The 27,990-nt window shown below is 34.5% G+C and overlaps 1 protein-coding gene across 3 annotated transcripts in view; it reads right to left on the bottom strand.

Annotated features, from left to right (window-relative positions):
- Positions 1-27,990, bottom strand: part of Dmd (dystrophin) — a 1,613,500-nt gene that overhangs the window by 586,461 nt on the left and 999,049 nt on the right. For all 3 annotated transcript variants that reach the window (XM_023715436.1, XM_023715435.1, XM_023715434.1), the window contains exon 36: positions 6,704-6,893. In XM_023715436.1, coding sequence (XP_023571204.1) covers positions 6,704-6,893 — 190 coding nt within the window. The remainder of the gene's footprint in view (positions 1-6,703; positions 6,894-27,990) is intronic.

Genomic DNA, 27,990 nt, shown 5'->3' with positions numbered 1-27,990 from the left:
TTTTTTTTTTTTCCGGAACCGGGGATTGAACTCAGACCCTTGCACTCTTGCACTTGCCAGAAAAGCGCTTATTCTACTGAGCCAGCTCCCCGGCCCCAAGGGTTTTAAAAATTACATTACTTAAATACTCTTAGTTGCTTTCATTGTATGAGTTTTTATGTCAAAGCTACGGTAGTTCTTTATGTTTTTTCATAGTTAACCATTAAGAGGGGTCATTTTGAATGACACAGAACAAACATCTCTTAATATCAATTCTGTAAAAGAGTACTATTTTCACAGCATTTAGGTATTGTATTAGCTACTTTTCTCTTAGCTGAGACAAAACACCCAACACCCAAAGTTGAAGTAGTTCCCAGGTTTTAGAGGTTTCTGTTCATAGCTGACTGGTTCCAAGGCAGGGCACAACAGATAGGCATTGCAGAGGAGAAAGAGCTCATGGCAAGCAGGGCAAGCAAAATGTAGCAAGCAGCAAACAATGGCAGCAGCCCCTTCTTTGTCCCTTATCGTCTATCCAAACTACAAAAGTGTTGCTTTCTTAATCCCAATATCACATACTTTTTCCCAGATTCACACATTCTAGATCCCGTCACTTCCAACAAACCCACCTATAACTGCATGAGGCTTTGGAGGGGGGACATCTGGATCATAACCATAGCAGATGTATTTATGAGTGGAAAATCGAGGGCTTCAAGTGACAATAACATTAACTTGTGCGTAATATCATTTATTTCTACAGTTTTCATGTTGATGTTCTTCAGTTTTATATCTCTAGATCTGTCTCCTAACTTGAAAGTTCATCACTGCTTCAAAGGAATGTAACATTTTCACTTCTACTACAGACACCTCTAAAAGGCTAACAGCCTTGACTTCCCTCCCCACAACCATTAGTCCTGTTGAACTCTTTGCTCCTCCAGGCAAGTGGTAAGCAGACAGATTCCTTAGCTTACCTCAATTTTCTCCTCACCTCTGTTTCCCACAGACTGTACTACAATAAGTATTTCTCCTCTGAGCAGCTTGCATATCTGTGTCAATTATAAGCACTCCCACCTTAATTATAATGTCTGACTTAGAATGTTACAGAAATAACTTTCTAATTGTCGTCCCTGCACAGATTTCCTCCTGTCTTTCCCATTTATCCTCCTCAAAGATACTAGAGCAATCTTTCAAAAACCAGCAGTCCTCTTTACCCTATTTCCTTGCTTATAAAGCTATGAGTTTCTCAAGACTACAGATAAAATTCAAACATATTTTTTAAGACAGATTTTTCACTGCATAGTTCAGGCTGGCCTTGAACTCACTTATATAGCCCAGACTAGCCTCAATCTCAGGGCAATTCTACCTCAATCTCTTGAGGACTGGGATGATATGTGTGACTTCAAACTTTAAAAAACAGGTGTCAAATGGGAGAAACCCACTTACCCTTATTAAGTCATTTTAGTGAACAATACCCCCCATGGTGGACATTTTATGTGTATCTTAATTAATCCTGACCAGATCCTGTGAGGTCTTATACTCAATGTAGAGAAGAATATACTTGGGACTGAGAAGTCAGGCAAGAAGCCAAATTAAATTGATTATACAACCTAAATCTGCAAGCTTAGAGGAGGGTCCTCACCAGTATTTGACTGTGTTGGTGCACTTCTGTAGGCTTCCACTCTCTAGAACTTTAAGATAGAAATTTCTTTTTAAGAAGTCATTTTTTACTGTCTGTAATGGTGAAGGTGGCTTGTCAAAATGATTGGCTTGAGAGTTACCTAGGGCATTAGTTAAGCATATTTCTGTGTGTGTCTGGGTACATCATGAAGGTTACCTTGGATACTATATTTGGTTCCTGGCTTTTCCCTCTCTGGTCATAGTCTCCTTCTCTGCTTCCTGGCTACCATGAACAAGGTGCTCCACCTGCTCCACTAGGCCCTTCCACTACGATCTTTCTGCCCTTCACCATGGGTTGAATGCCCTGAAAACATGAGCCGAAATAAACCTCTCTTCCTTTAAGCCATCTGCTAGGAACTGTGACCTTCATATGTGAAACCTAGTCTACTCCCCAAAAAAGAACATCTCCCTTTTGCAGTTTTAATCACTAGGTCTAATGTATTATCAATCCACACTAAAACAACTGAAAATAATACATTGAAGTATTTCTTTTCTTAGAATTAGGGATCCATAGACTAGCTCTATATTCTCAGACATCTCAAGAAGCATGATACTCTGATGTACTCAAGGTGCTAAGTGTGCTACTAAGGTTGCATTCTTTCCAGTTCTTTTGAAATTAACCACTAGAACAAGAGGGTTCTTTTTTGGTGAGAAACACTGAAGGAACTACTTTGAAAAATTGATAGTGTATCAATAATCAAAGAATTCTTAATGTATAAGTATACTCAGATGTACAATTCAAAGTTTACCAGATTTGTCTCTATGGGAATGTATTTTTTATGAGCAGAATATATTTATTGGTGGGAAAGGAACTCCTGTCCAAGAGAGGGACAGGAGGGGTCCTGAGTGGGTTGTCTCCTGGAAGTTTTTATTAATATGAGTGAATTTCTATCATGTGGGGGAGTTAAGAAGAGACAGATGTAAAACATATGACATTAGTGAAGGGAATGAGTTGAAGGACACAGTCTGAGACATTACCTAGGTCACAGATAGAGGGATCTCCACTATTAATTGCTCCAAAATGTTTTTTTCAGGGCTTTTTTTGTATTTAAGATAGGGTCTACAGGGTCTGACTATGTAGACTGAACTTGTAGTAGTTCTCCTGGTTCTAGCCTCCTGAGTGCTGGGATTACAGGTGTGCACCTCCACACCTAGTCTCCATCATCAGCTCAGCGCAACCTGGGGTGGGGGCCAGCATGGCATGCTGGGGATTGAACCAGGGCCCCTGAGCTATCTAGCCATCCCTTTGCTCCAAAATATTTTAATCACACCATTTTCTGACCATCTCTCCCCACCATATGCACACACCCACATTCCTTCTTTACATGCTATGACTACAATAACATCTCCGGGGTACCTGGAGAACTTGTTAACATTTGTGAAACTTTTGTGAAATATTTTACAAAGATGTAGTAGCATCATCCTGTTTGCAGTTAGTTGCTCAGGGTTTTATGTTAGAACTTTGAACCATGAACAACTTTATCAACTCTCTGAGGCCAAAGAAGAAATGTTTTGCTGGGAAAAATATCCAATTAAATTATGAATATGGTCTTTCATCTGAAAGATAAATTTATGGGCTGGGGCAATAGCTTAACAGCATAAGTACCTGCCTGACAAGCACAAGGTCTCGAGTTTAATCCCCAGTATTGCAAAAAAAAAAAAAAAAATCCAAAAACCAAAAGAAAACAAACAAACAACCCCCCCGAAACCCCAAAAATGAAATAGCTATGCAATGAAAGATAAATTTACAATTTAAAGAATTCCCAAATTTTTACCCCTCAGGCTCTATATGGTGTTCTTCAAAAGTACATCGGTTTGCAAATTCTAGTTAGACTATCAGAAGTAACAATACGTATAAGAAAAATAACCTCATCTTGAAGTATAAGGAAAACTATAATATCTTTCCCTTTATTTTAATGAGGAAACTGAATAATATTTGTTTTCTAATATACAAGGAAATTCTAATGTGTTTAAGAGCAGAATTTACTAGGTTAATTCCATTAAGGAACCATGTACTTCATAATTTATATATACTTATAAAGCACATGAATTAAAATTATTTCTGGGAGAACTAAATATCCAGTGAAGTGGTTGATAAACCAAAGTGACAGTCATGTAGTCTAGCAAGAACCAGTCTCCATACATATCAGTGATTGACACAGAGAACAGCACATTTTGCCGTGGCATTAGCCCTGCCTTTCCATTTCATAGCACTTGTGGAAACTACGCTCTTAGACCCCAGCTTCTTGGCTCAGTTCTATAAGTTGAAGTGTGCCATAAACAATAACCAATACTTTTAGTAGTTCCCAATTTTTGCCATGACATCTCCAAATCATTCATCAAAACACATCACTCAACGATCTTGGAAAAATTTAGAATTGACTAAAAATATCATTCCTATCCATAAAATATAATCTGTAGTCAACTAGAATGCACAGAAAACACAGTGTCAGTTGAGAGAAAAGGAAAATTGCCTCTGTTAGAGCAGAATTTTGGAATCTCAGTTAAGGAGAAAATGATATATCAAGGTTTTGAGGAGCTCTCAGGGAATTCTATATGGCTTTTAAGAATAAATACAGGAAGTCACTTAGAGGCTGAGATGTACAAAGGCCCGGCCTGATTTCCAAACTCTTCTTTTTCTCTCTTAGGTAGCCTGAAGATTATATGTAACTTGCAGCATATCTTAAAAGTGGAAAAAGGGTGGCCTGTTCAACACTGCAATGTGTGTGAGCAAATAAATTTGAGTTTGGTTAAGCAATCAAATAAATACATATGCACTTTTAGTAAAATAACAAACTAAAACATTTTCTTTGTATAATTTCCAACTCTTTTGGAAAGAGAGATGAGAAATCTAAACTTAAAATGCAGCTTATTCTCTATTCCTGAAGAACAAGGAAATTTTTTCCTTTAGATTTAGAATCTTGCAGTTTGTTTTGCAGGATGAATATTTTACATATGAATTTTCATTGTATACTACTGTAAATATAAATACAGATTGTAAGATGCAATTGATACATCTTTGCCCTCAACCACATAGGCACTATTTTAAGAGAAAATTTATTAAGTTCCTGATATTAAATTATTTTTTAGTTATGGTGTTATCATTTATTTTGAAAGTAATCTGCTAAAGAGTTGACCTGACCAAAGTTCTATTATTTATTGACCATAGTTTTGGGGTAAATGTAGACGTATGTATTTATTAAAATTCTAGGATGGTTATATGAACATTTATAAGATGAAATAAAATTATATTTGTAAAGTAATATAAACCAAAGTTACAGCAGTAAATTATCTAACTATTCATCTAAGAATGAAAAAAAACTAATAATCTAAATTTCTGGGGGGCCTGCCAGATATCTCAGTGGATTAAAGTGGCTGCTTAGGCAGCTGCAGGGACTGGGGTTTGATCCCCAGTGTGTAATGCCAGCCCTGCCCCCAAGGTGCTCTTAGAGAGCAACTGAGACTGGGTCGGGTGGCACACACTTGTAATCCCAGTGCTTGGGAGGCTGAAAACAGGAGAATCACTACGAGTCCAATATGTGTAGTGAGACCCTGTAGGCTCTGTACTAAATACATAAAAAAATAATAAAAATTAAAAAAATAAATTTGCATTGCTGGGCTAGGGATATAGCTCAGTGGCCTAAGTGCCTTCCTGGCAAGCGTAAGGTCCTGAGTTTGATCCCCAGTACCAATAATAATAATAATAATAATAATAATAATAATAAATTTGCATTGCTTATATATACTAGAACAAGGCACCACAGGAGACATCTGCAAAGACTGAGTCAGGTTTTGTTCTAAACAAATTACCTTGAAAGGATCAAAGGAATTAAACATTAACTGACATTGTAGAAGAGCAGGTTGGCTCAGAATAGTTTGATAAAACAAGAAAACCCTATAAATTGCCACTGTCACCTGCTCTAGCAGAACAGCAAAGTGCATGAAATATTATCAAAACTAAATACAAAAAGGTGGAGGAAAACAAGAAAGGTAGAGACAGAAACTTTGCATGCTGTAATTTGATTTTGGAATTATTTTCCAATTGGGATATACTATGATTTTTTAAGTAATTTAAAAATATGAAAAAATAGCACTAATCCAACAATTCATTGTATTATTTTGACATGACAAAGGGTATTTGCAATGCTAGTAAAGTTCTATCACACCAAAAAATTAACTACACATACAAAACGCAATAATAACTCAGGAAAATCCTATCAGTTACTGAGATATAAACTTCAGGAAACTTTTAACTACAGAATATGATTTCCACCAAGATTTCATTTAAACAAAACTATCCTGAAGTTCTATTTTCACTGTTCATGCTTATGAAATCTTATAGCAATAATTTTTGTTTCTAGGAAAAACAATTGTCTGAAAATTGTATGATCATTAACTATGACAAATTTAGTCATCTCATTTTTATTTTCACAGATCATGTTTGGAAGAAAACTACAAAATGCCAGATTAACATTTCAAAACGTATTTGAAAGTAATGAAGAGAAACTGATTCAGTTAGCAACGCTAAATAAAACAGACAATTCATACAGATGCTTTCCCTGTAAAATATTAAGTAAACACTCAAAATGGCAACCTTTTCAATTTAATAAACCACCCCCTAACTTATTTCTTGGTGTGAATCAAGTTTCTGCTTGACCAAAGCTCTGATTTTGTATGCAAGTAGTTTTTTGTGAGTGTGCTTCAAAACTATGTACTTTTCAGAAGATCAAGGTAGTGATCTAAAAACAAGAAAGGTAGAGAGAAACTTTGCATGCTGTAATTTGATTTTGGAATTATTTTTCAATTGGGATATACTATGATCTTTTGAAGTAATTTAAAAATATGAAAAAATAACACTAATCCAACAATGAAATGACAGATGAATCTTCCTCTTTCTTCTGCCTCTCTCCTCCTTGCGCAAATGCAGAGATATACCAGTCTGTGTAAAATGACTAGGTTATTTTGTTCCCAGCTTATCAATTGCAAGTACAAAAGCTGAGAATCTCACAATTGGGTTCGCGAGAGTACTAAAGTGCCACGCTTGACTTACTTGCCACTGTTTCATCAGCTCTCTGACTCCCTTGGAGTCTTCTAGCAGCCGCTCCTTATGGGTAGCATCTTGTAGGACATTGGCAGTTGTTTCAGCTTCTGTAAGCCAGGCCAGAAACTTCTCCAGGTCCAAGGGGAACTGTTTCAGTAATCTCTGAGTGTCTTCCAAAGCGGCCTCTCGCTCATTCACTCTGCAAAGGAACAAATAGTCAGATGCAATCCTCAAATATGAAAGTGGTTCCCCTAGTGAACTCTCTGATAAGAGCAAGATGTGTTAATCCTACGGCTCTTCTTTTAAACAGCAACTACAATACTGTGCTGTTTGCTTTCTTTTCTATTTAACACAAAGGCTTCTATGGAGGGATGCAAGAGTATTAACAGTGAATGCAAGCACAGATTTCTATAAACCCTTACCACATAAACGGTATCACACAAACCTTGAAATTTTAGACATTTGTAAGCTCATATAGAGAAATTAAAAATTATTGTTCTAAAATTTTGTAGTTTGTGCTGCAAACATTGAAGCTAATGTGTTTAGTTTCACCAGGCCTATCTTTTATGTTACTCAGAGGCAGGAAACCAGGATTAGATAAGCAAGGTGAAAAGTCAAGAAGCTCCGAACTGATGGTTGGAAGGTGAATACTGGAGGGGGGAAATGGAAGAACTGGGGGCAAAGGGAAAAATGACTGACAATAAGAAAAATAACATTTCATAGAAACCACTGTACATAATGTCATTCTGCATGATGCTATAACTTTTGAGTTAGGTTCATATTTCAATACCTGACAGTCATGCAGCTGAGGATATTATCCAAAAGAAAAATCTTATGTGTTGTGGAAAAAATAGAGCTGGGCTTCAATTCCTACTGTCCCTTACCAGTTATGCTATATGGCAAGTTACAAACCTCTCTGATTTCTCATTCCCCATTTGTAGTAGCTATGGCTGGGATGGGAATCAATTATAATGCCACAGGTAAAGTGGAGCTCCTTGCGTGGTACAGTTGCTCCAATATTATAGTTTCTCAAAACTCTTTTACAGGAATAAAAGAAATTCTCCAATGACATAAAAATCTTTAAAAATTCCAATTTTCTGGTTATAAATATATATTTTATATATAAATACAGTGTATATATATAAAAATTCATGTGTTGTGGATATACACATATGCTTTCAGCAAGCATCTACATAACAATAGCTCAGGAGGGAAAATTGCCTCAGGCAATAACAGTCCCATCTAAAATGATTCAGGTAAATTTTGTCAGCAATGAGGAAATTAGTACTCTATTTAAATGCCTTATTTGCTTTCTACTACTACACAAACACTTTCTGGGATTAAACATAAGCTAAAAATGGATTTTAAAACATTGAACAGTTAAATATGATACACACTGCTTGTTAAGACGTGATTGTCAATAATTATGCAAAACTGGAATTTATTTCAGCAGCAACTTTATCATGGGATGTGCAAACCAGGCAATAAACAACTCCTGCCGAGCCAGCGGCAGCAAAGCCCCCGGAAGAGCTGTTTATTCATCATGGGTGAGGTTTTTGCTGAGCACACAGTCTTCTACAGTGTAGTTGCAGCACTCATACTGGATAAAAATCTTCTGCCTGCATTAACTGGTGGAGAATAGAATAGGTTTCTGAGGATGCAGCTATTGGAGAAAAAGTAAGCATTGCACCAAGCTATTTATCAACTCCTAAATAAACATTAATATCACATAGCTGAAAGGTTGCATCATGTTCTGGTTAGGCAAAGAAATTAAACCTCACAGAGCTTGAGTGCTAATTTGGACTGCTGACTGTTTATCTAGTAGGCAAGCTGTCAGTACAGGGAGAAATATCAAAATCATCATTTATTTAGTAGGATTTAAAGATTTGAAAGCATTGTCATGGCCCTGAGAAAATGTTATAACTGGGCATGCAACATACAGGTGGAGCCCTGTGTAACTGCTGCTGGAGAGATAATTTCATCCAGTTTGCACTAAGACTTACTCTATCTCCAGCCCCAAAATTTGGGATAGGAGTAGCCTGTCACATTGTGGAAGAAGGCAAGTTTAGACACTGACATACTTTCTAAAACATTTCAATTTCAAGCAAAATAAAGGGACAATATGAAACTGCCCCATGATAGTGAAATCAAAAATCAGACAGTCTACATTTTAGTATCTTCATGATAAGCTGGGCTTGATGTATCTTAGCTCCTCCGTCCTTAACCTAGAAACACCACTTACCTTCTGCTTCCAGAGAAAGTAACTAGTAAATAATTTTTAAGAGTTATTTGCAAAGTTCAACACACATAAATAAAATGAAAGGGTTCTACCCAGACAATGAGATTTCTAGCCAAATCTTACCAGTGAGTTTATCGCCTTGTAAATGATACCTTGAGGGAAGATGCATAACTCTTTTAGGACAGTAAGGCACCATTTTCCTAAATGATACCCTTGCGGTGTGAGATATTGACAACATTAGGCTGAATATTTTCTAATTTAGGAAATACTTTAGAAAAATCCAATGGCAGTAACAGCAGAAAATGTCTTCAAATGAGCTCTCTTACAATCTTCTTTGATCATAGGTGAGACTGTTGTTTCCTCCATGTGTGGGGGTTTTAAAGACTACAGACTTTCTCCTAGGTTCAATACATGCACTGTGAATTCCTAAATTATAGCTGTGCCAAGTCTAGACTAGAAATGAGTCAAGGGTACTTAATTTCCATATTTGTGCTTTCAAAATAGCTCTAAATATAGCCATAGCTTTTAATTTTCCTCAACCATATGGCTTTGAGAGGCTTTCATGATAAATAAAAGTATAAAAATGAGAATAAGTATGGAATAAAAGACTGGCATAGAATAAAACAATTGTAACCATTATTTTTTAAAAATTCCTTTGTACAGGATATACAACTATAGACACTGGAGAAAATTTGGTTGGATTTTAAAAGCAACAATGGCTACATATTAGAAATAGCAATAATATTTTAAAATAAAATATTATACTATTTAAGGAGTTTTCACATAACAGAGCTTAGTCATTAGCACTTCTAACTTTATAATACACACAAAAAAGCTGAGAACATGATGGAGTAACGAGTGGTATGGTGATTTCAAAAGGTTTCTGTTTTATCCGTAAGGGTACCCTATACCATTCTCAGTTTATAAATAAAGGCAATGTGGGACACTGGATCTCAAAATATAGCCCATGGATCAACAGGACCAGACTCTTTAGAGAGCTATTAGAAATAGTTTCTCAGCACTCAGGCTAGACCTACTAAATCAGAAACTGTAGGTGGAGTCCAGCAAGCTGTTCCAATAAGCCTTGCAGGTATTTCTACCATATGTTAATGTTTGAGAATCACTGCTGCTGGGAATCAAACTTTGAACTGATGCTAAACTGAGTTCAGATCTCTTTTCAGAACTGAATTACTTCTTGTCCTAGCTGTTAGCTGACAGACCTCAGCTGCCAGCCCTATTTCAGAGGGACTAAAAAGAGCGGCCTAGTCTTTTTATCCCCAAGTCAGGTTGCACCCACTGAGTGGTTGATGTCTGATGTGTGGGTTGTAAAAGTCTGGCTCCCCTGTTTCCACCAGGACAGTTCTGAAGGGCAGTTCTAGCTCCTTGTGGGCAAGGAAGGGTGGCCCAGTTGTTATAGTGACACTTGCTTGGTAGTTGAGCTTCTTCTGCCATATACTGCTTCCTTTTTTTTCTCTCTTCACAGATGTTTAGCCTGAGAATACTCTCTAATAAAATTTCTGGACATGAATTGCTTTCTCAGAATCTACTTTTAGGGGAATCTGACCTGTGAAGTCTGAAGCTAGATATGAATTTTTAAAAATTACCTATGGAATGCATATGAAAAAATAAACAACTGTTTGCACAGGCTGTGATCCCTAAAGGTGACAGGATGGAGGATTCTTACAACTCAGCAATTGTGCCTTGAAGATTGCTAAACTTCTGGTGGATTTGTAGAGTGATCAGGAGATAACAGAGATTTCCATAATCAGTTAGAAGCAAGAGTACACTGAAAGGGCAAAATCCTAAAGGGATATAGTTTAGCACAACTCTCTGTCAGCCCAAGACGGTGATCATCCAGGGACAGCCCCAGAAGAAGGTGACAGAACATAGCTTAGAATCTCAGTTTTTTTCATAAACCAGTTATCAATGAGACAATAAGATCTGTATACCCTAATTTGCCATAAGACAGACACAGATATCATGGTATGTGTATTAGTCAGATTTCCCTTTAATGGGACAAAGTACCCAATATTCATAATCTAAATGGAGTTAGGGTTCATTTGGGTCATGATTCAGGGAATTCAATTCATGGTTGAATGGCTTCACGGCAGGAATATGATGGAAGGGCGTGGCACAAGTAAGCTCCTCACCTCATGGCAGCCAGAAAGCAGAGAAAGACAGAGACAAGGAGGGAGACACACTCTCCAAAGGCACACACCCAACAATGTCCCACTCTCAAACAGGCCCTAGCTCCTAACAGCATATTTCCTTATGAACTCATCAACAGATTGATCTACTGCTGCATCTAGCAATTCCATGACTTGGTCCCTTTTTAAAAGTCCCACCTCTGAACATATGAGGCTTGGGTGGATGCATTCTAGATCTAAACTATAGGAGCATCTCTGAATAAAGGTCTAAGACTGGATTTTCTATGAAGTCAAAATTACCAATTTCTTATTGGCCAACGAAAAAGAATGGAATTGGTTACTTTCCAAGCTAAGGCAAAAAAGCTTAATCATTTCACTATTAGATATATGGATGAAAATATTTTAACAGTGCAGGAGTGTGTGTATGTGTGTGTGTGTGTAAAATCAAACAAATTCATTCAATATTTTTATCATAAGATGGGTTCAATCTGAGATAGAAGGTTATTTTATGCAGATGTTGCTGCAACTGTGGTCAACTGGGGAAATTCATAGCAGTCTTCAACTATAAACATTTTCATCTTTATCCTGTAATATCAGGAAGTAGCCAGGTAAGCCAACCTCCTCATTTATTTTCATTTTAGGGAAAGGCTTATTTTTAGGTCAAGGCTTAAAAGTATGAATTTTTTCTTTTCTTTTTTGTTTTTTTGTCAGATATAGGTCAGATTGAATGAACACCTAACCAGTACATGTTATCAGTACATGAACTTTAGACCAGAAAGTTTCTTATAATCCCAAATATTACTGATAAAGCTAAAATTAACTTAAATTACAATTCTCAAGAACTATGTGTGCCCCTACTAGTTCTCTAGTAAATATATTGCACTTTGGTATTTAAAAAAATTATTGTGTTTTCAACAGTTTCATTTCCTATACTTTGCTTCTCTCTTATATATTTTAAGTTAGATATTTCATTCAATTCTGGTAACTTTAGTCTCTAAGCAGTAAATCTTTAACTTAGAACCTCATTCATATTTCCAAACAATTATGAATATCTCATTTATAAATTAATACATGCCAGGATCTATGCTTGATGACACTTACATAGAATTCACTATGATGTGGACTTTGCTACTGAATATATTCAAGTCTATTGGAGGAGACAAATAAAAATTTACCTGGAGCCACAATGTGATCAGAGCTCTGAATTGCCCATATTCCATAGAAATAGCTCCAATGTAATATATATCACACTGCATCAGTGAACTTCTGTCTCAGTCTGCCTAGATATTTGTCTTTTCCTATCATGGGAAGTGGAAATCATCTAGCCGGTGCATATCTCAAAACCTAGCAATGGATGATCGATGGAATTTGCCTAATTGAATTGATTTTCATTAAAATAAGAAATTCTTTGGGAACAATGCAGTCCATCACTGCTTTCGTTCTTTTCCTGGACAGATTGATACTGAGAGAACTGGAATGACTTTTCGGAGATGACACACGAGTAAGTGACAGAGATGATATAATAGCTTAAGTCTTGTGTCCTGGAAAAAAGTTTTTCTAATGCTTAAGACAGATATCAGTGTCCTATCTTTTCTGATATTTTCATCATAATGAAAGACAGAAAACTATAAGGAAGGTTGTGCCACTGAAATCTGGCCTTCATTTTTGGAGCCCAGGTTTATCTTTTTATTACTTTGCCATAAATAGGGCTGTTGAAACACAAAAACACCTGTACATACAGACAAAGAGAAAGATATTACATTACCACAACTATAGCAGAAATAATCTAGCTGGTTTGTGATTCAAAAAGAAATCCATTTTCAACGCAAATTTGCTGGTTTGCTGTTCACCGACATATGCATTAAGGAGGTTTTCATCCCTTCTTTCCTGAGGTCTAGTACAAAATTACTCAAACTCTCCTGAGTTAATTGGAAACCATGACCTAAATGTTCCCAAAGTATTGCTGATGAGTTCTCAGAGAACTCATTCCCATTTTTCGTCACCCCAGACAACACAAGATGACTTTTTAACATGTGCAGTGGCAACACACTTGCACAGAAAATAGATTAGTCCTCTAAAGATAAACCACAGCTTTGAAGCTATCTGTGTAAACTTCTTTGATATAGACATTTTGTTGAAAAAAAATCCAAACAAATCATCTATGTCTTACCTTTAGAAACTAAGATTGTATAGACATTAACAACTATGTAAAGAATATAAGATACATATGCCATCTCATTTTTAACCATATGAAGGTTTTTAAAATTGAGGTTTGCAAAATAAATCATAGAGGAAACAAGCATAATGTTGTCCTTCCCCTAAAACTAATGAGATATTTCTAAAATGAAAATATCAGGAGATAACAGTAAACATGTGCTTTCCCCTATTCTTTGCATTATTCATTTGTGTTTCTGTCATAAATCACTGAGAAAAGGTGGTTGATGAAAGTAGTTCACACAATATCATAAACAGATAAAGCACACACATATTTTTTCTCTTGTACTGTTAGAGAATAATATTTTTAAAAATTCTGATCAGTAATTTTATATTCTCTAATGCTATAATACCAAAAGGTAGTATTTGAGGAAGCAGAAATATAATGTAATTGATTATATTTCATTTGTTCCTTGTACAGAAATTCAAAATATTATCTCAGACTTTTATATAACTGCAAAGGATCTTTAGAAAAAGACAATTAGCACTATCTTTCAGGAGCATACAAATTTACATTAGGATTGGATTAATAGTTGGATAAACTTTCACCTCTAAAGAAATTCTCAGTGATCTGAATAACATGACTTTTTAAGTTGGTTTTGATCATTTATGGTATTGATCACGTTTTAAAAAGGTATATATTCTCGTGGTGATAAAATAGTTTAAATGTTCTTCTTCTCACAAAATGATATGTGAAAAAATAGTATAGAATCCAATGAAAAAGGCATGCTGAAGACCATGTCTTGAAAAATCCCCTACGACTGCACAGTTGAGAAAATACATATCCTCATGTGCACTAACTTGCATAAAAATGGAACTGTGAATTTCCAGATGCTGATACATAATATTCAGAAGACAGCAAGACAGGCAGATTCAGTTTTCTAAGATCAAAGCAAACACATAGCAGATTCACTTTAAAGGAAAGAAGTGGCTAAAAATATACCATGAATAGATTGAATGAACTTAGTAGAAGCCAACTGTGATTTGATAATTTCAGATATGAGCTTTCAACTATGGTGTTTAAATATTTGTGACTTTTATTATCTAGCTTCTTACTCAGAACTCTTGTTGTTAACAATATGCTTTTAAGAAGTCTTCCATATACAGTGATTTTTGTTATAATAATTGACACTAAAATCACACTTAGATTTCAGGGTCTTCCCCAAATGTCATCACCTTTGATACTTTTAAATAGCCTGATGAGGCTGGTGGAACAGGATTTTATTATTTTGAGTAGCTTAGAGATGAGAAATTTTACCTTCAGGAAAGTTGACCGAGTTTTCCAAACAAATGGCAAGACCTAAAACATCCAATCCAGATGTTACCTCTTTAAAAAATGTTATCTCTGAAAATAGACTTGCCAATCTCCTTGTAAGGTAAATATGATGAATACAAATCCATTACTATTCTTAAAAGTCCTTTGTATTTGTGACTATCTGAATTAGGATTATTGTTGGTATATGCAAAGACAAAAGAAATGATTATCCCTTTGACTATCATCTTCAGCTGCCAACTAAGAGATTTATTAATAAGCACTTCATGTAAGAATGAAGGTAGGCTTGAGAATTTTATTTTAAAATAGGGCATTATGGTCAGTTATTAAATATTTTATTTCTTAAAATATAATGTAAATATAGTGTTTAAATTTGTGACCTCATAATAAGTTAATAAATGTTAATAACTACAGTGGAAATCAATACTTTTTTGGAAATGTACACAAAAAATTTCTAGTATGAAAATCAAATATTTCATACATTTCTTTCTTAGAAATTACATAGTAAAATAAAATATTTTTATAAGACCAATTGAGAAGTGAATTAAACTCTCAAGAATAACTCTGGCTAGGTTCTAAAAGAACTGTCCTCTCTAATTTTATACTTGTTTTAATGGCTCAGGTATGATTTATAAGACAAGATATGGGATTACAAGTAGCTAGAGATAATTAAAACTTATCAAAATAAAGATTTAAAGTTTCTTCTTCTTTTTTTTTACTTTAATTACCAAAGGGAAAAATTACAATTAAAAAGCCCTAGATACTTTGAAATGCATTGGTGGTCTTTAAAAGAACAATTAAAATTTATGAAGAACAGTCATAAATTAAGGTTTATTTTTCAATTAGAGTTAAAACACAAAAGGAATGAATCTGAAGGCTGCACTTGATTTCAAGGATTCTCTCACAAATATCCTATTCTCTGTAGTATCTACATCATAACCAACTTACTCTGGATTCCTTTAAAGCAAGAATTCACATTATACTTACTAGCATTTAATAGATAGTCAATAAATTCATTTCAGATCAGTGAACCTACTGTGAACCAGGAAGTTTCTAAAAATGATCTCAGGATCCCTTGTACTTAAAGACTTCGTGTTTGTTTCTTGATGTGAATTTTAAAAATATTTATATTTGTATAGAACTTAAAATCTATATATTGCTTCCAAATAAATTATTTTGTAATAAATTACAACTCTTCGTGGACAGAGTTTCTTTTTAATAAAAACTAAGTTCTATAACAAACTTCTCTTTAATTATAACTAAGATGTTTAAAAGGAGCATAATCAATTTTGATTAAGATTGTGTTTTTCTTTGTAGAAGTATAGATAGTAAACCTTCTAAGTTTGTGTCTTTCATTGAGTTTTATACTAGTAGTGAAGGGACATGGTAAACAATTTTACTGGATAACACATTGTATTTATATATCAATGAATGAATTTCTGTTATTCTCACATGAAAACATTTTCTTTTGTTTTTTAAAATGTACTACAAAAATGTTAACATTTTTAGGCATACTGAAGAAACAGAGGGCATATAAAGAAGAAGTTTGGTCAAAATTATCGAATTATTTTGGCAAATTTCCAGATTGAGTGTAAGTTTGATCCTGGTCCAGAGATAACAAGTACTGGAGGAGTCTTAAAAGTCATCCAGCTCAGGCCAAATGTGCTTCTGCTAACCAACATACTCCTATCCTCCCTGCTTTTTATCACCAATAAATCTGATGGGCATCTTTTCTGTACCTCTACTTATGTTCTGTCAAAACCACCCAGTGTATCAAAAAGTAAAACAGAACCATGTGGCACCAGAGATCTTCCTTCTCCATTTGACTCTTCTTATTAATTGGTATCTTTTGGTGCTAAAGAATAAGATGACTTCTAAACTATCCAAATAACCTTGTATCTAGCTAGTATTTCTCCAAATTATTTACAAGGACACAATAAAAGACCTTGTCAAATGCCCTGATGAAATGCAAATAGACTACTGTATTTTGCTTACCTACTGGTCTAAACATTTTTCAATGTAAAATATTTGTGCTTTATACACATAGAAAATATATGTTTATCTGTGCATACAAGGGTACATGTTTGTAATGCAACATTACTTAATTAAACTTTTCAAGAAATACGTTTTTCTTTTTTATGTATTTTAGTGCAGGGTCTACAGGGTCTTACTACACAGATCAAACTTGTAGTGATCCTCCTGTTTTCAGCCTCCCATGCCCTGGGATTACAGGTGAACATCACCATGCCCAGTCTCAATTACCATCTCAGTGTGTCCCAGGGGCAGGGCCAGCACTGCATGCTGGGAATTGAACCCTGGTCCCTGTCCCTGCCTAAGCAGGTGCTTTAATCCACTGACCTATCTGGCTGGCCCTCAAGAATAAGCTGATATTTTTCTTATAGTGCATATGTAATTTGCACTTGGGATTTTAGGGTCATAGATAGCTACAATAAAAATGATATTAATAGAAATAATATTTCCTATGATTGCTATATAGATTTTAACTGCATTTGCCAACATCTAATTAGAAAGCAATTAATAGAGCTATAGTTGGGGAAAGGAAAAAGAATGGCACATTGTTCTTTTACAGACAGTATGCCATTTAGTAAAGAGAATAGCATTAAATAATAGCATCAGTGAGAACCACACAATTGTTAAGATTGTGCTAGACTATCTTAACTGTTCTGGCCATTCAGTTTTGGAATAGTGACAACTTTATCAACAAGAATGAGCTTATGCTCTAAAAGATAATATTGAAAAGGACTGTGGGACTTGAACATTTGTATATGTGGAAATCCTAATCATAAGTAATTATATTTGAAACTTAACTCAGTATTACCCATAGAGATACTTTAAAATAGTTTCTCAAGCTTATTATGGACACTGAACTCACAGGAATGCAATAGACTGCTCTGAAATCCAAGGGATATTTTACCCTTTCTTATGAGTTTTGCCAGTAGTTTTAGAAAATTACACTACAGTTGGCCAATACCGCTCATGGAACTTTAGTCAACATACAACACTCTTGCCTCTGTTAATGTCACATTCATAGTACCATCACCTACGAACTTCTCTTGTGTCCAGGAAAGAGTTACTGAGTTGAGGAAAAAGACAGGAGAGCGAGTGGGGGAAAGAGAATTATCTATGTATGTAAGTAGGATGGTTTGGACAACTGTACTGTGGATTTCTGTTGGTCTGTGGAAAGAAGCAGTTAATGCTTTAATTTATTTTTCTCCTTTTTTCAATTGTTTATAATTTTTATCTTTTTGATTTATTATATATTTCTTTCTTTTTTTCTTCTTTCAATTTCATATGCATATAAATGGTAATATGAATAACTGGTTGGAAGACAACACTATGCATTACAACAAATACTGTGAAATTCATATTACTTTGTTAAGTGAAATTCTGTATTACTTGTAATTTTTTTCTGTTTTAATTCTAATTTGTATTCTTTAAAAAAGTTCAAAATATAAAAAATGTGTACATGGATATGGAATATTACTGATATATGACATATTATAAATCAATTTTTATTTATGATAATAAAGAATGTGTTTCCAAGTATTTATTACACAAAGGAAAGGCGGGTGGCATTGGATGTGGGAAGTTTGTAAGTTGCTGACAGAGAGCCAAAGGGAAATTTGAAGATGAAGGACATCAGACTGAAAATAAATGAGATACTTTTAGAGAGAATAAGGATGTTTCCCTCCTGTGCATCCAATCTCTGATCCTTGCAACTCCATAGAGAATGAAGTAGCATTTTAAAGATTGCTCTCTTTTACAGCCAGCTGTGACTATCAGTGAACTGGAGGTCTACTTCATATACAAACCTGAATTAAAAACAGCCAGCCCTTTAGTCAGTACAGAGCCCACATTCTTGATTACATTTGACACAATAATCATCATCATATCTTAAGACTCAAATCAGCCTGACAGTACTCGACTCAGGGCTGCTTCTTCCAATTAGCTGAAAATTGCAGCCCAGCTCATCTTCTAGGGAGTAAGTTTACATTTACAATTTTGCCTTGGTGAAAAACCAACAAACGTGATGAAAGGAGAAAATCAACTTCCTAACTTATCCAGTAACTATTTTAAGTTCACCAAAGTCAGCAAACCTGTTTTGACATGAATGAAAACTATTTTTTTATTTTTAAAAGTATGCAAAGCTTTACACAAAAAAGTAAGTGGAAATAAACATATACTACAAATATTTTCAAAAATAAAATTTTCAGAAGAACAGTCACTTTTTTGGTAAAAGTCTTTAAAATAATTTCTAATTAATGTTTAAGTACATATAATTTGAAAATAAAAGGTAAGAGCAAGATCCTAGGAATCAATTTCTAGTAATACTGTGTCCATATGACACAAATATTACTTCATTACATATCTGATGCAGATTATTTCTCATCCATTTTGAGGGGAATATAATCATGGATATGTGTACAATTTATGTCCTCAAATATGGTACCACTGTGAGCAGATTGAGACAGTTTACATACTATATGGAAAATAGGGCAGTGGCAAAATTTCAATTTCATCATAGCTGTGTTGAATATTTTCTTAAATAACAGTGGCCTTACATACCATCTTGTGAGTGAATGGTAGCAGTATAGACTCAGAAGAGAGAAATATACAGACAAAATGAAAAAGGAGTTTATAACAATAGAGAAATAACTGACATGCGGGAGTCCTGGAGAAGCAAGACAATTCAGGAGGGAGCTGAAATATAAGGAATGTTGTAACCTCTAGGGGTGGAGGAATGTGTGGGCAAGAAGAGACATGGAAGACGTGAGAAAACCCAAGAACCCATGGGAAATGGATGCCAACAATCATGGAGAAATATCATGAAGCTAAGATGAATATAACAAGGATTATGGAAGAAGACAAAGTTAAGGACAACAGCACTAAGGAAGAGGCAGAAATAAGACGTGAGCGAAGAAAGTTGGTAATCACAATATTTCTTTGACCTTCGTTGTTCCCAAGTATATTTATCCAAAGCTTAACATTAGCTTCAAGACATCATGTTATAAACATGCTCAATTCATGGATATCTCTAAAAATAAATATATTTCTTAGAGTACAGTCATAATTATTTTTGATTTAGAACAGATTTTTAAAGTATGGCTCTTGATACAAATTCTACTACACACTTCACTTCCTTAAGAGAGGAAGGAAAGACTTTTTTTTGTATTTTGGGGAAAGGTCTACAAGGTGTTAGGGTGTCATTACTAAATCGAACTCTAGTGATCGACCTGTTTACAGCATGCCCCGGGGTGCATGGCAGGCCCAGGAGGATCGAACCACGGAACCTAGTGCTGCTTACAGGTGCTTTAATCTGCTGAGCTATTTGACTGGCCAAAAGGTAATACTATTAAAATCCATTAATGTGCAACTATTGTATATACTAGCATATAAGTGAATTTTTGCCTCAAGTCTTTGTGATATGCCTTATTAAAGAAAAATAAAATGTTTGTGCTTTTCAATGAATTAATTGATGTCTTCTTTAACATTACACAACAATCTGAGTACCAGAAGCAGTATTTTTACAGGCTTTGTTCTCCTTTATGCAACAAAGTCTACAGTTTTGTTTTTAGAATAATGAAATCTTTAAAAGTTGTTCTTAACTTTTAGAAAAATTAAAATATCCTTAATGAAAGCCAATATTCTTTAACATTATAAAAGTTATAAGTTCATATTTTATTAAACTACACAGTCTATTGCTCTAGTTATTGTAAAGTTAATATATATTTAGTTAACTTTGGAAAAATAATAAGAAATAAACCATGAAAAAGTTTGAATTTCATATTCTCTTACATAGGAGTGCTTTCTTAATTTTATTATGGTTCAATTAGAAATTTTTTGATTGACTGTTACCTATTTTAAATGATTTGATCTAAGTTTTCAGGCAATTGGCTCATTCAATGCTGCTGTAATTTTTCACAATAAAAATGCTCTATAGATATTATCGGTTTGGATTCAACAATTCATTAACTGATTTGCTTTAGTTGATTTCATGGTATATTCCTAGGGACAACATTAATAATGACATATCATTTTTATAAAATATACAATATGATCACTGAACAATTTGGACTCTTCTCTGTTAATGTTCGTAGAAGCATAGTTGTAAATTAGATTTGTGGGTTACTGAATAGGATTAGTATTCTTAGCCTAATCCTCTATTACTTTTACTTTGCTCTACAAGTTTTGTGAGCACAAAGAAATAACATTTACCACAGCAAAAGCAGTGCAAGAGAAGAGGCCAGCTTACAGGATAGCTGCAATACATTTTACTTTGAGATATCCTTGAAGACCCTTAGAAAGCTTAATTGACACAGGATGAGCTATTACATCTAGCAGAGAAGAATGCCATTCAAAACGACTGAACTTCGGCATTTGATCTATCTGTTCACTTCTTGGGGTAAATCACATTGTTGAATTTAATTTCAAAAATGTTACAGGTGATTACTTAGGCAATCATTGGCTCGCCAAGTAACATTCTAGAATTGAGCTCATCTTTTCACTGTCCTGCTGGAATGACAGAAAACCTGGTCTGAATTTATTGCTATCACCCACACGTCTTAGAATCTCAGACACTTCTCTTCTTGAACAAGTGTTGTCATTAAGAAAAAACTGATTTACTGATAAACTGGAAGGTTTTCCTTTTTCCCTTTACTATTTACAATATTTGCACTATTATACGATCGGATACTAAGACTAGTTTAAGTGTTAAATTATTGTTTGGGCATAGAGTAGCTTGAGATTTTAGAGACAGAAATGTCTTTCTGATACAGAATTCTATTTACATATTTACTTATATGTAATGTAATTTATCATATGTATTATAAAAATTGAGCACCTTTGATAGTCATATATTTTTCTACTTAATTCTTAAAAACTTGAACATAATAATTCCTCCTACTTAATCATATTTTCCTCCAGCATGCATTTTCAGGTAGTTCTTAAAAATTATAGCATACAATATAGTTGTAATTGCTTTTATCTTCATAAAAAATGGTGTGAAAAATAAAAAACATATTGGTATAATCTTGATGGTAGAACAAAATAACACATTTGTTACTGTAATCACATACTCAAATGATACAATACAAATGTTAAGTAAATAGATAATAATAGTAGTGATAGTAATGAAAAATACATAAAAAGTTTAAGCCATCAGATTACAACAGGATTTAGAATTCTTTCAATGAATGTTGGAAAGAATGAAAACGGGCTTTTATTTTTATTTACTTATTATTTTAAAGAGAAAAAAACAAAAACAACAAGAACAAAGACAATAACAAAGCAACGTAAAACAAAAATGGTACAGAATTTCAAAACAAGAATGGAAAATTAACAATGGTTGTCATATTATGTACTGTTATCACCAATTTGTTGCTCAGATTATTACATATAGACATGAAAGACTGTTCAAACAATTAAACATTAAATATTCCTTTCAATATTAGTTACACACAACAACACGTTTCACTGAAACATATGCACTCATGCATAATAACATATTTTAATTCTGTTTACATACCCATTATCTGCTTGCCCTTCCTCCCTTCCCAATTTCCATCCTCTTCTCTGACAATTTGTTTTTTACTTTTTATTTCATGTCTCTTTTTACAAAATCTCATTTTATTAGTCTCTTTGCTGTTACTCTAACAAAACACCTGACATCCACAACTTATATAAAGAGAGGTTTATTTATTTATTTTTGTTGTAGGTAGAGAAAAAATAAAAAAAACAATACAGAATTTTAAAACAAGATGATGGGAAATTAACAATGGTTATTATATTACATATTGTCATCTTCAAAGTAGTTGCTCACATTACCAGATATAGGAATGCAAAATTGATCAAACAATATAAGCACTTACTGTTTCTTTCAATGAGTGGAGTATTATTCATGTACAAAGCAAGAGATGAGGCTTTTATAGGTAAATGGATGCAACTAGATATCAAACAAGTAGATACCCTTTTAGATCACATATCCTGTGAACTATCTTTTCCTACCAGGCTCCATGTCCTAACAGCACATCCAGTTAGAAACTTATCCATGGAATAATCCACTGATGAATGTAATGCCCCTGTGATCTAATCTCTGTACAAACACACATGATTTTAGAGGCTATTTTAGATCTAATAGTTCCAGGATTACTGAAAAGTACAAATCTAAATTCTCCTCTAAAACTCAAGATAAATCCTTAACTGTCAGCCTCTGTGAAAAAACAAAAGTTAGATTATTCCAATATACAATGGCACAGAGCAAACATTCCCACTCTGAAAGAAAGAGGTAGAAATGGAAATAAATTGGAATGAAGCAAGAAAAAGATCTATCAGGGTAAACATTAAATTCTGACACTCCACATCCAGTACCCAGGGCAGGTTGTGAAACAAGGTGAACTCCATAAGGTTTGGTCAGCCCCATCCCTATGGTCTTGTCTGTCATAGCACACATGTCCTCTTTCTTGGGCAGATCCTATGCATAGCCTGCAGCTTTCCTCAGCAGATACTACACAATATGGGCATCACTAAATTCCTAGCATTTGTACTGTACCTTTTGCTTCATTTTCAGAGCCTCATGCATCACACTTTCAGGGGTACATTGCATGGACTCTGAATCCTTCTTTTGAAATCTGGGTGAAAGCCTCCATGATCCCGCAACTGTTGCATCTGTATGCTTGTAAAATCAGCACCACACAGATATTGCCAAGATATACCACAATTGAAGAATTAGTTAGGCCCCTTTGGTTCATGGTTACAGATGTCTCTGAGCACCTGGACAACTTAGCATTATGAAACAAATCCTAGAGAACCACTTCCCTAAAAGCAGGAGGCCTAGGGGCATTCTTTTCAAATGAAATCTTTTACTTCATACCCCCCCCCCTTTTTTTGGTGGAATTTGGGATTGAATTCAGGCCCTTGTGCTTGCCAGGCAAGCACTTATTCTACTGAGCTATCTCTCAGGCCCTTCTTCATACCCTTCATCTCAGGAAAACTGGGGTCCTTTGGATTCCTAAAATGCCTTTAATGTCTCTTTCCTATTTTGCTAATACAAGCTATTTGGCTTTTCTTTCTTTATTTCTTGCTTGCGTGCTTTTTAAAATTTATATATTTGGTTGTTACAGGGTCTCACTATGCATCTTGGACTCATAGTGATCCTCCTGTTTTCAGCCTCCCCAGTTATGGGATAATAGACGTGTGCCACTATGCCTGGATTCTGTGGCCAGCTCTACCCACTGTGGGGACAGGACTGATGAGGCATGTGGTGCTGGGGATTGAACCATGGTCCCTGAGCTTGTCTAAGCTTGCCTAAGCAGGCACTTTAGTCTGCTGAGCTATCTTGCTGGCCCTTAACTTCTTTTTAAAACTAATATTTTCAGCAACCTTACTTTCCTTGGCCCCTACTTTGTAGAATCTTCCTTTCTTATGAAACTGTCAACTTTTCACATTTGTTTTTTTCTCCTAATTCTCAGTTTAGATCTGGCTAAAAGTATCCAACAGTATCCATGCCACTACCTGAGCTTTGGGCTTCTCAGAAAATTCCTCCATCAGTTTAATTAGTTCATTATACTTAATCTCAGTCTCTTGCAAAGTCTCAGGTCATGGGCAAAATGAAGAATTTTTTTCTGCTGTGGTATAACACATATTATTTGTAGTCCAAATACTAATGGAGTCTTTGTTTTCAGCAAATCAATAGAGCCCGGCCTTTACTATTTCATCATTCCACCAATTTTCTTAGTTCCAATCAGAATCTTCTGTAAATCTCTGCTTAATCTGTTTATAGCATTCTAAGGGTTCTCTATCTGGAATCAATAATCCTTTCAAACTCATTCTGCAAACCAGTTCCAAATGGCTGACACTGACAAAGGTTCTACAATCTGAGGACAGGATCTCAGGATAAATCCTGAGTGGATTTCACTGACCTTATCAGACCCAAAACCTACAACTCTTGTTGCATAGGTCCTGCTTTATCTTGGTCTTAACCATCCAGCAGAAAAGTATAAAAATGAAGTATAAGAAGTGAAGCCATGGTGTTAGTTTGAGCTGTAGGGGACTCAGGTCAACAATTTCTAACATTGCCAGTGAAGTGGAAGACCCAATACTATTATGGACTACTGGACTCTTCTGGAATATTTTGCTGAGTTCACACACCTATAATATTTAAATAATGGAACTAAACAAAAGAGGGAATACAGATGAATGTCCATTTTATATCTATGTACTCAAAAATGGTTAAAATAGTTATATAGTTACATTCTCTTAATGATTAGAGGGATTTGTTCTAATGGTGTTTGTAAATAGGATATCAAGTCCACATCTTGCACAGCAATTAACCACTAGGAAGAATGTATGCAATGTGTTACTTATTGAATCTGTCCTACCAATTTGGTTTGAAACTGTCTTATTGCTATTTGTTTCTCAATAAAATTATGGAAAAAAAACCCAAATGCTTCAGAGTCACATAGGTACTGTCACAGCAATGATCCACTAGCTTAACTCATTGACATAGTATTCTCACTTAATTGAAATAGTATTTAGAATTCTTTCAAAATATAGGATAAAGAATAAAAGCTTAATTTGAATTTTACTGACAGACAGGGGAAGTATAATATTCTATTAATATCATCTTTAAAAAAGAGAGAGAAGACATAAAAATAGTAAGGAAACTCTTAGAGGCTTGGAAGGAGTTGAAGGAAGAGAAGGATAATGGGTAAATATAGACATGAAAATGATTAAAATATGTTATATAAATATAAGAATATGCAAAAATTAATACTATTAATTTTCATGCAATGCATTTTAATCATTTCTTTCCTTTTCCCTTATCCTTCTTCGCTGTTCCACTCCTTCCTTTACTCTAATACTCTCCTTCCTATTTTCATGTTATCTCTCACTTTTTAAAATCTGACATTAATAAAATATTATATTCCCCCCCCTTGTTAGTACAAAGATTCATTTACTTCACTAGTATGTGAATTAACAAACATAAATACGATGAAAATTTTGCTCACTGTCTGCAGTAGCTTTTGCAGTACTCGGTAAAGATTACTTCTGTTAACTGAAATAAATTATTTTTTATATATTTGGTACAGGGTCTCACTATGGAGCTTGGACTCATAGGGATCCTCCTGTTTTCAGCCTCCCCAGCACTGGGATTATAGGCATGCACCACCATGCCCAGACCGATGGTTGGCTCAGCACAACCAGGCATGGGGCTGGCGCAGCATGTGGTACTAGGAATCAAGCCTGGTCCCTGAGCTTGCTTAAGCAGGTGCTTAGTCACTGAGCTATCTCTCTGGCCCTTGAAGTAATTAATTAGAAAATGCAAATATATGTCAATGTCAGCCTTTTCAACTTATTTTTATTACTTAATATTTCACTAGTGCTCATATACTTGTCATTGTTTGAGTCTCACACTTTCAAAATTAGAAATATAAGGTTCTAATAGGTATATATTTATAAATGCAAAATTGGATAAAACTTCGGAATAAAGATAAAAAAGATGCAAAGAAATTTTCATTCACGAAAAATGACAGGAAAAAAAAAGAAAGAAAAATGACCAATACTTGCTTAGTTGGACTTTTGGAACCAGTCATGACAATATGCTTGGAAAGACAGAAAAGAGTTGACAGAGCTAATTGATATATTAAAGAGCAACAAGTCTTTCTAAATGGCAAAACTCAAAGGACTAGAGAATATAACATCATATGAGTGATACTATAATATAAATAACAAAAAGAACAAGATCAATAACAAATAGAAGAATTTCTGCATCATAGACTTTGGGATCAATGGAACAGATTAGAAGATGCATACACAACTACAAACTCACTCAGTTACCTTGTCTTTAACAAAGCAGTTAAATATGTTCACAAGAAGAAAGACAGCCTCTTTAATCAATGGTCTTGTAAGAACTGGCTGTCTACATGCTGAAAACTAAAGCTAGACTCATGCCTGTCACCATGCACTAAAGTCAAAATGGATTGAAGATCTAAATATTTTTTCTTTCATGTTCTCACACTAAAGGAAAGAGTTACTGAATTGAGGACAAGGACAGGAAAGGGAGTGGGAGAAAGAGATATATCTATATATGTAAACAGGGTGGTTTGGACAACTATACTGTGCATTTCTACTGGTCTATGGAAAAGAGCAAATAAAGCTTTGTTTGCGGTGTCTCCTTTTTTCAATTGTTTCTCCTCTTAATTTCTTATATATTTCTTTCTTCCAATTTTGCATGCATATATCTTGTAACATGAATAATTGGTTGAAATACAACACTATGCATTACAACAAATACTGTGAAATTCTTATTTGTTAGGTGAAATTCTGTATCACTTGTAATTTTTCTATTTTAATAATATTTTGCACTCTTTTTATAAAATAAAAAATAAAGATCTAAATATTAAAACAAAACACTTAATCTACTAGAAGAGAATGTAGGTAGAAATCTTCAAGATATAAGTATAGGCAGAGTTCATGAACAAAAAGCAAACTAAACACGAATACTTCACAGAATCAACAACTGGGATCTCATGTTATCAAGGAGTTTTTTGCACATCAAATGAATCACCAACAGAGTGAAAATAAAACTCATAAAATGGGAAAAATTTTTGCCAACTGACGCTCTGACAAAAGATGTCTATCTGGAATGTATAAAAAATTTTAGGAAATCAGGTCCCCAAAATTCAAAGGCCTAATCAAAAAATTGGGCATCAGAGATGAATACACACTTCTCAGATAATGAAATAGAAGTGGCTAATAAACATGAAAAAAATGCTCAACATCATTGATCATTCTAGAAATGCAAATGAAAACAACCACAGAAAGAATGTCTACCATCAAGAAATCAAACAATAACAAATGCTGGAAATGCTGTGGGGAAAATGGAATACTTCTCCATTGTTAGTGGGAGTGTAGACTAGTAAAACCACTATGGAAATCAATGTGAAGATTCCTTCAAAAACTAGGATTAGAGGTCCCAATTGACCCATCTATTCATCTTTTGGGTACTTTTCCAGAAGACACAAAAGCATCACATCACACTGATATATGTGCACCCACGTTTATAGCACCTCACTTTGTAACAGCTAAATATTGGAAATAACCCTAATGTCAATCAAAGAATGCATGGAAAAGATGTGATATTTTTATACAATTGAGTATTGCTTAGCCTTAAAGAAAGATAAACTTGAGGCTTTTATAGGCAAATGAATGCAACTAGAGATCATACTCATAAGTAAAATAAATTAGACCTGAATGTGTAAACATTGTGTTATCTCCCTAGTGTAAGAAACTGAAAGCAAAAATAAGATCTAAAAGGTATAATAAAAAAATAAAAGGTACAATAGATATAGTGAAAGGGAAGAAACTGCTCAAGGAAATAATGACTGGGATGCGGGAATAGAGA

The sequence above is a fragment of the Octodon degus genome, unplaced genomic scaffold (assembly GCF_000260255.1).
Source record: "Octodon degus isolate 3935 unplaced genomic scaffold, OctDeg1.0 scaffold00041, whole genome shotgun sequence".
Lineage (NCBI taxonomy): Eukaryota > Metazoa > Chordata > Mammalia > Rodentia > Octodontidae > Octodon > Octodon degus.
Note: the sequence above shows the minus strand (reverse complement) of the source record. Positions and strands in the feature narration are given on the sequence as shown.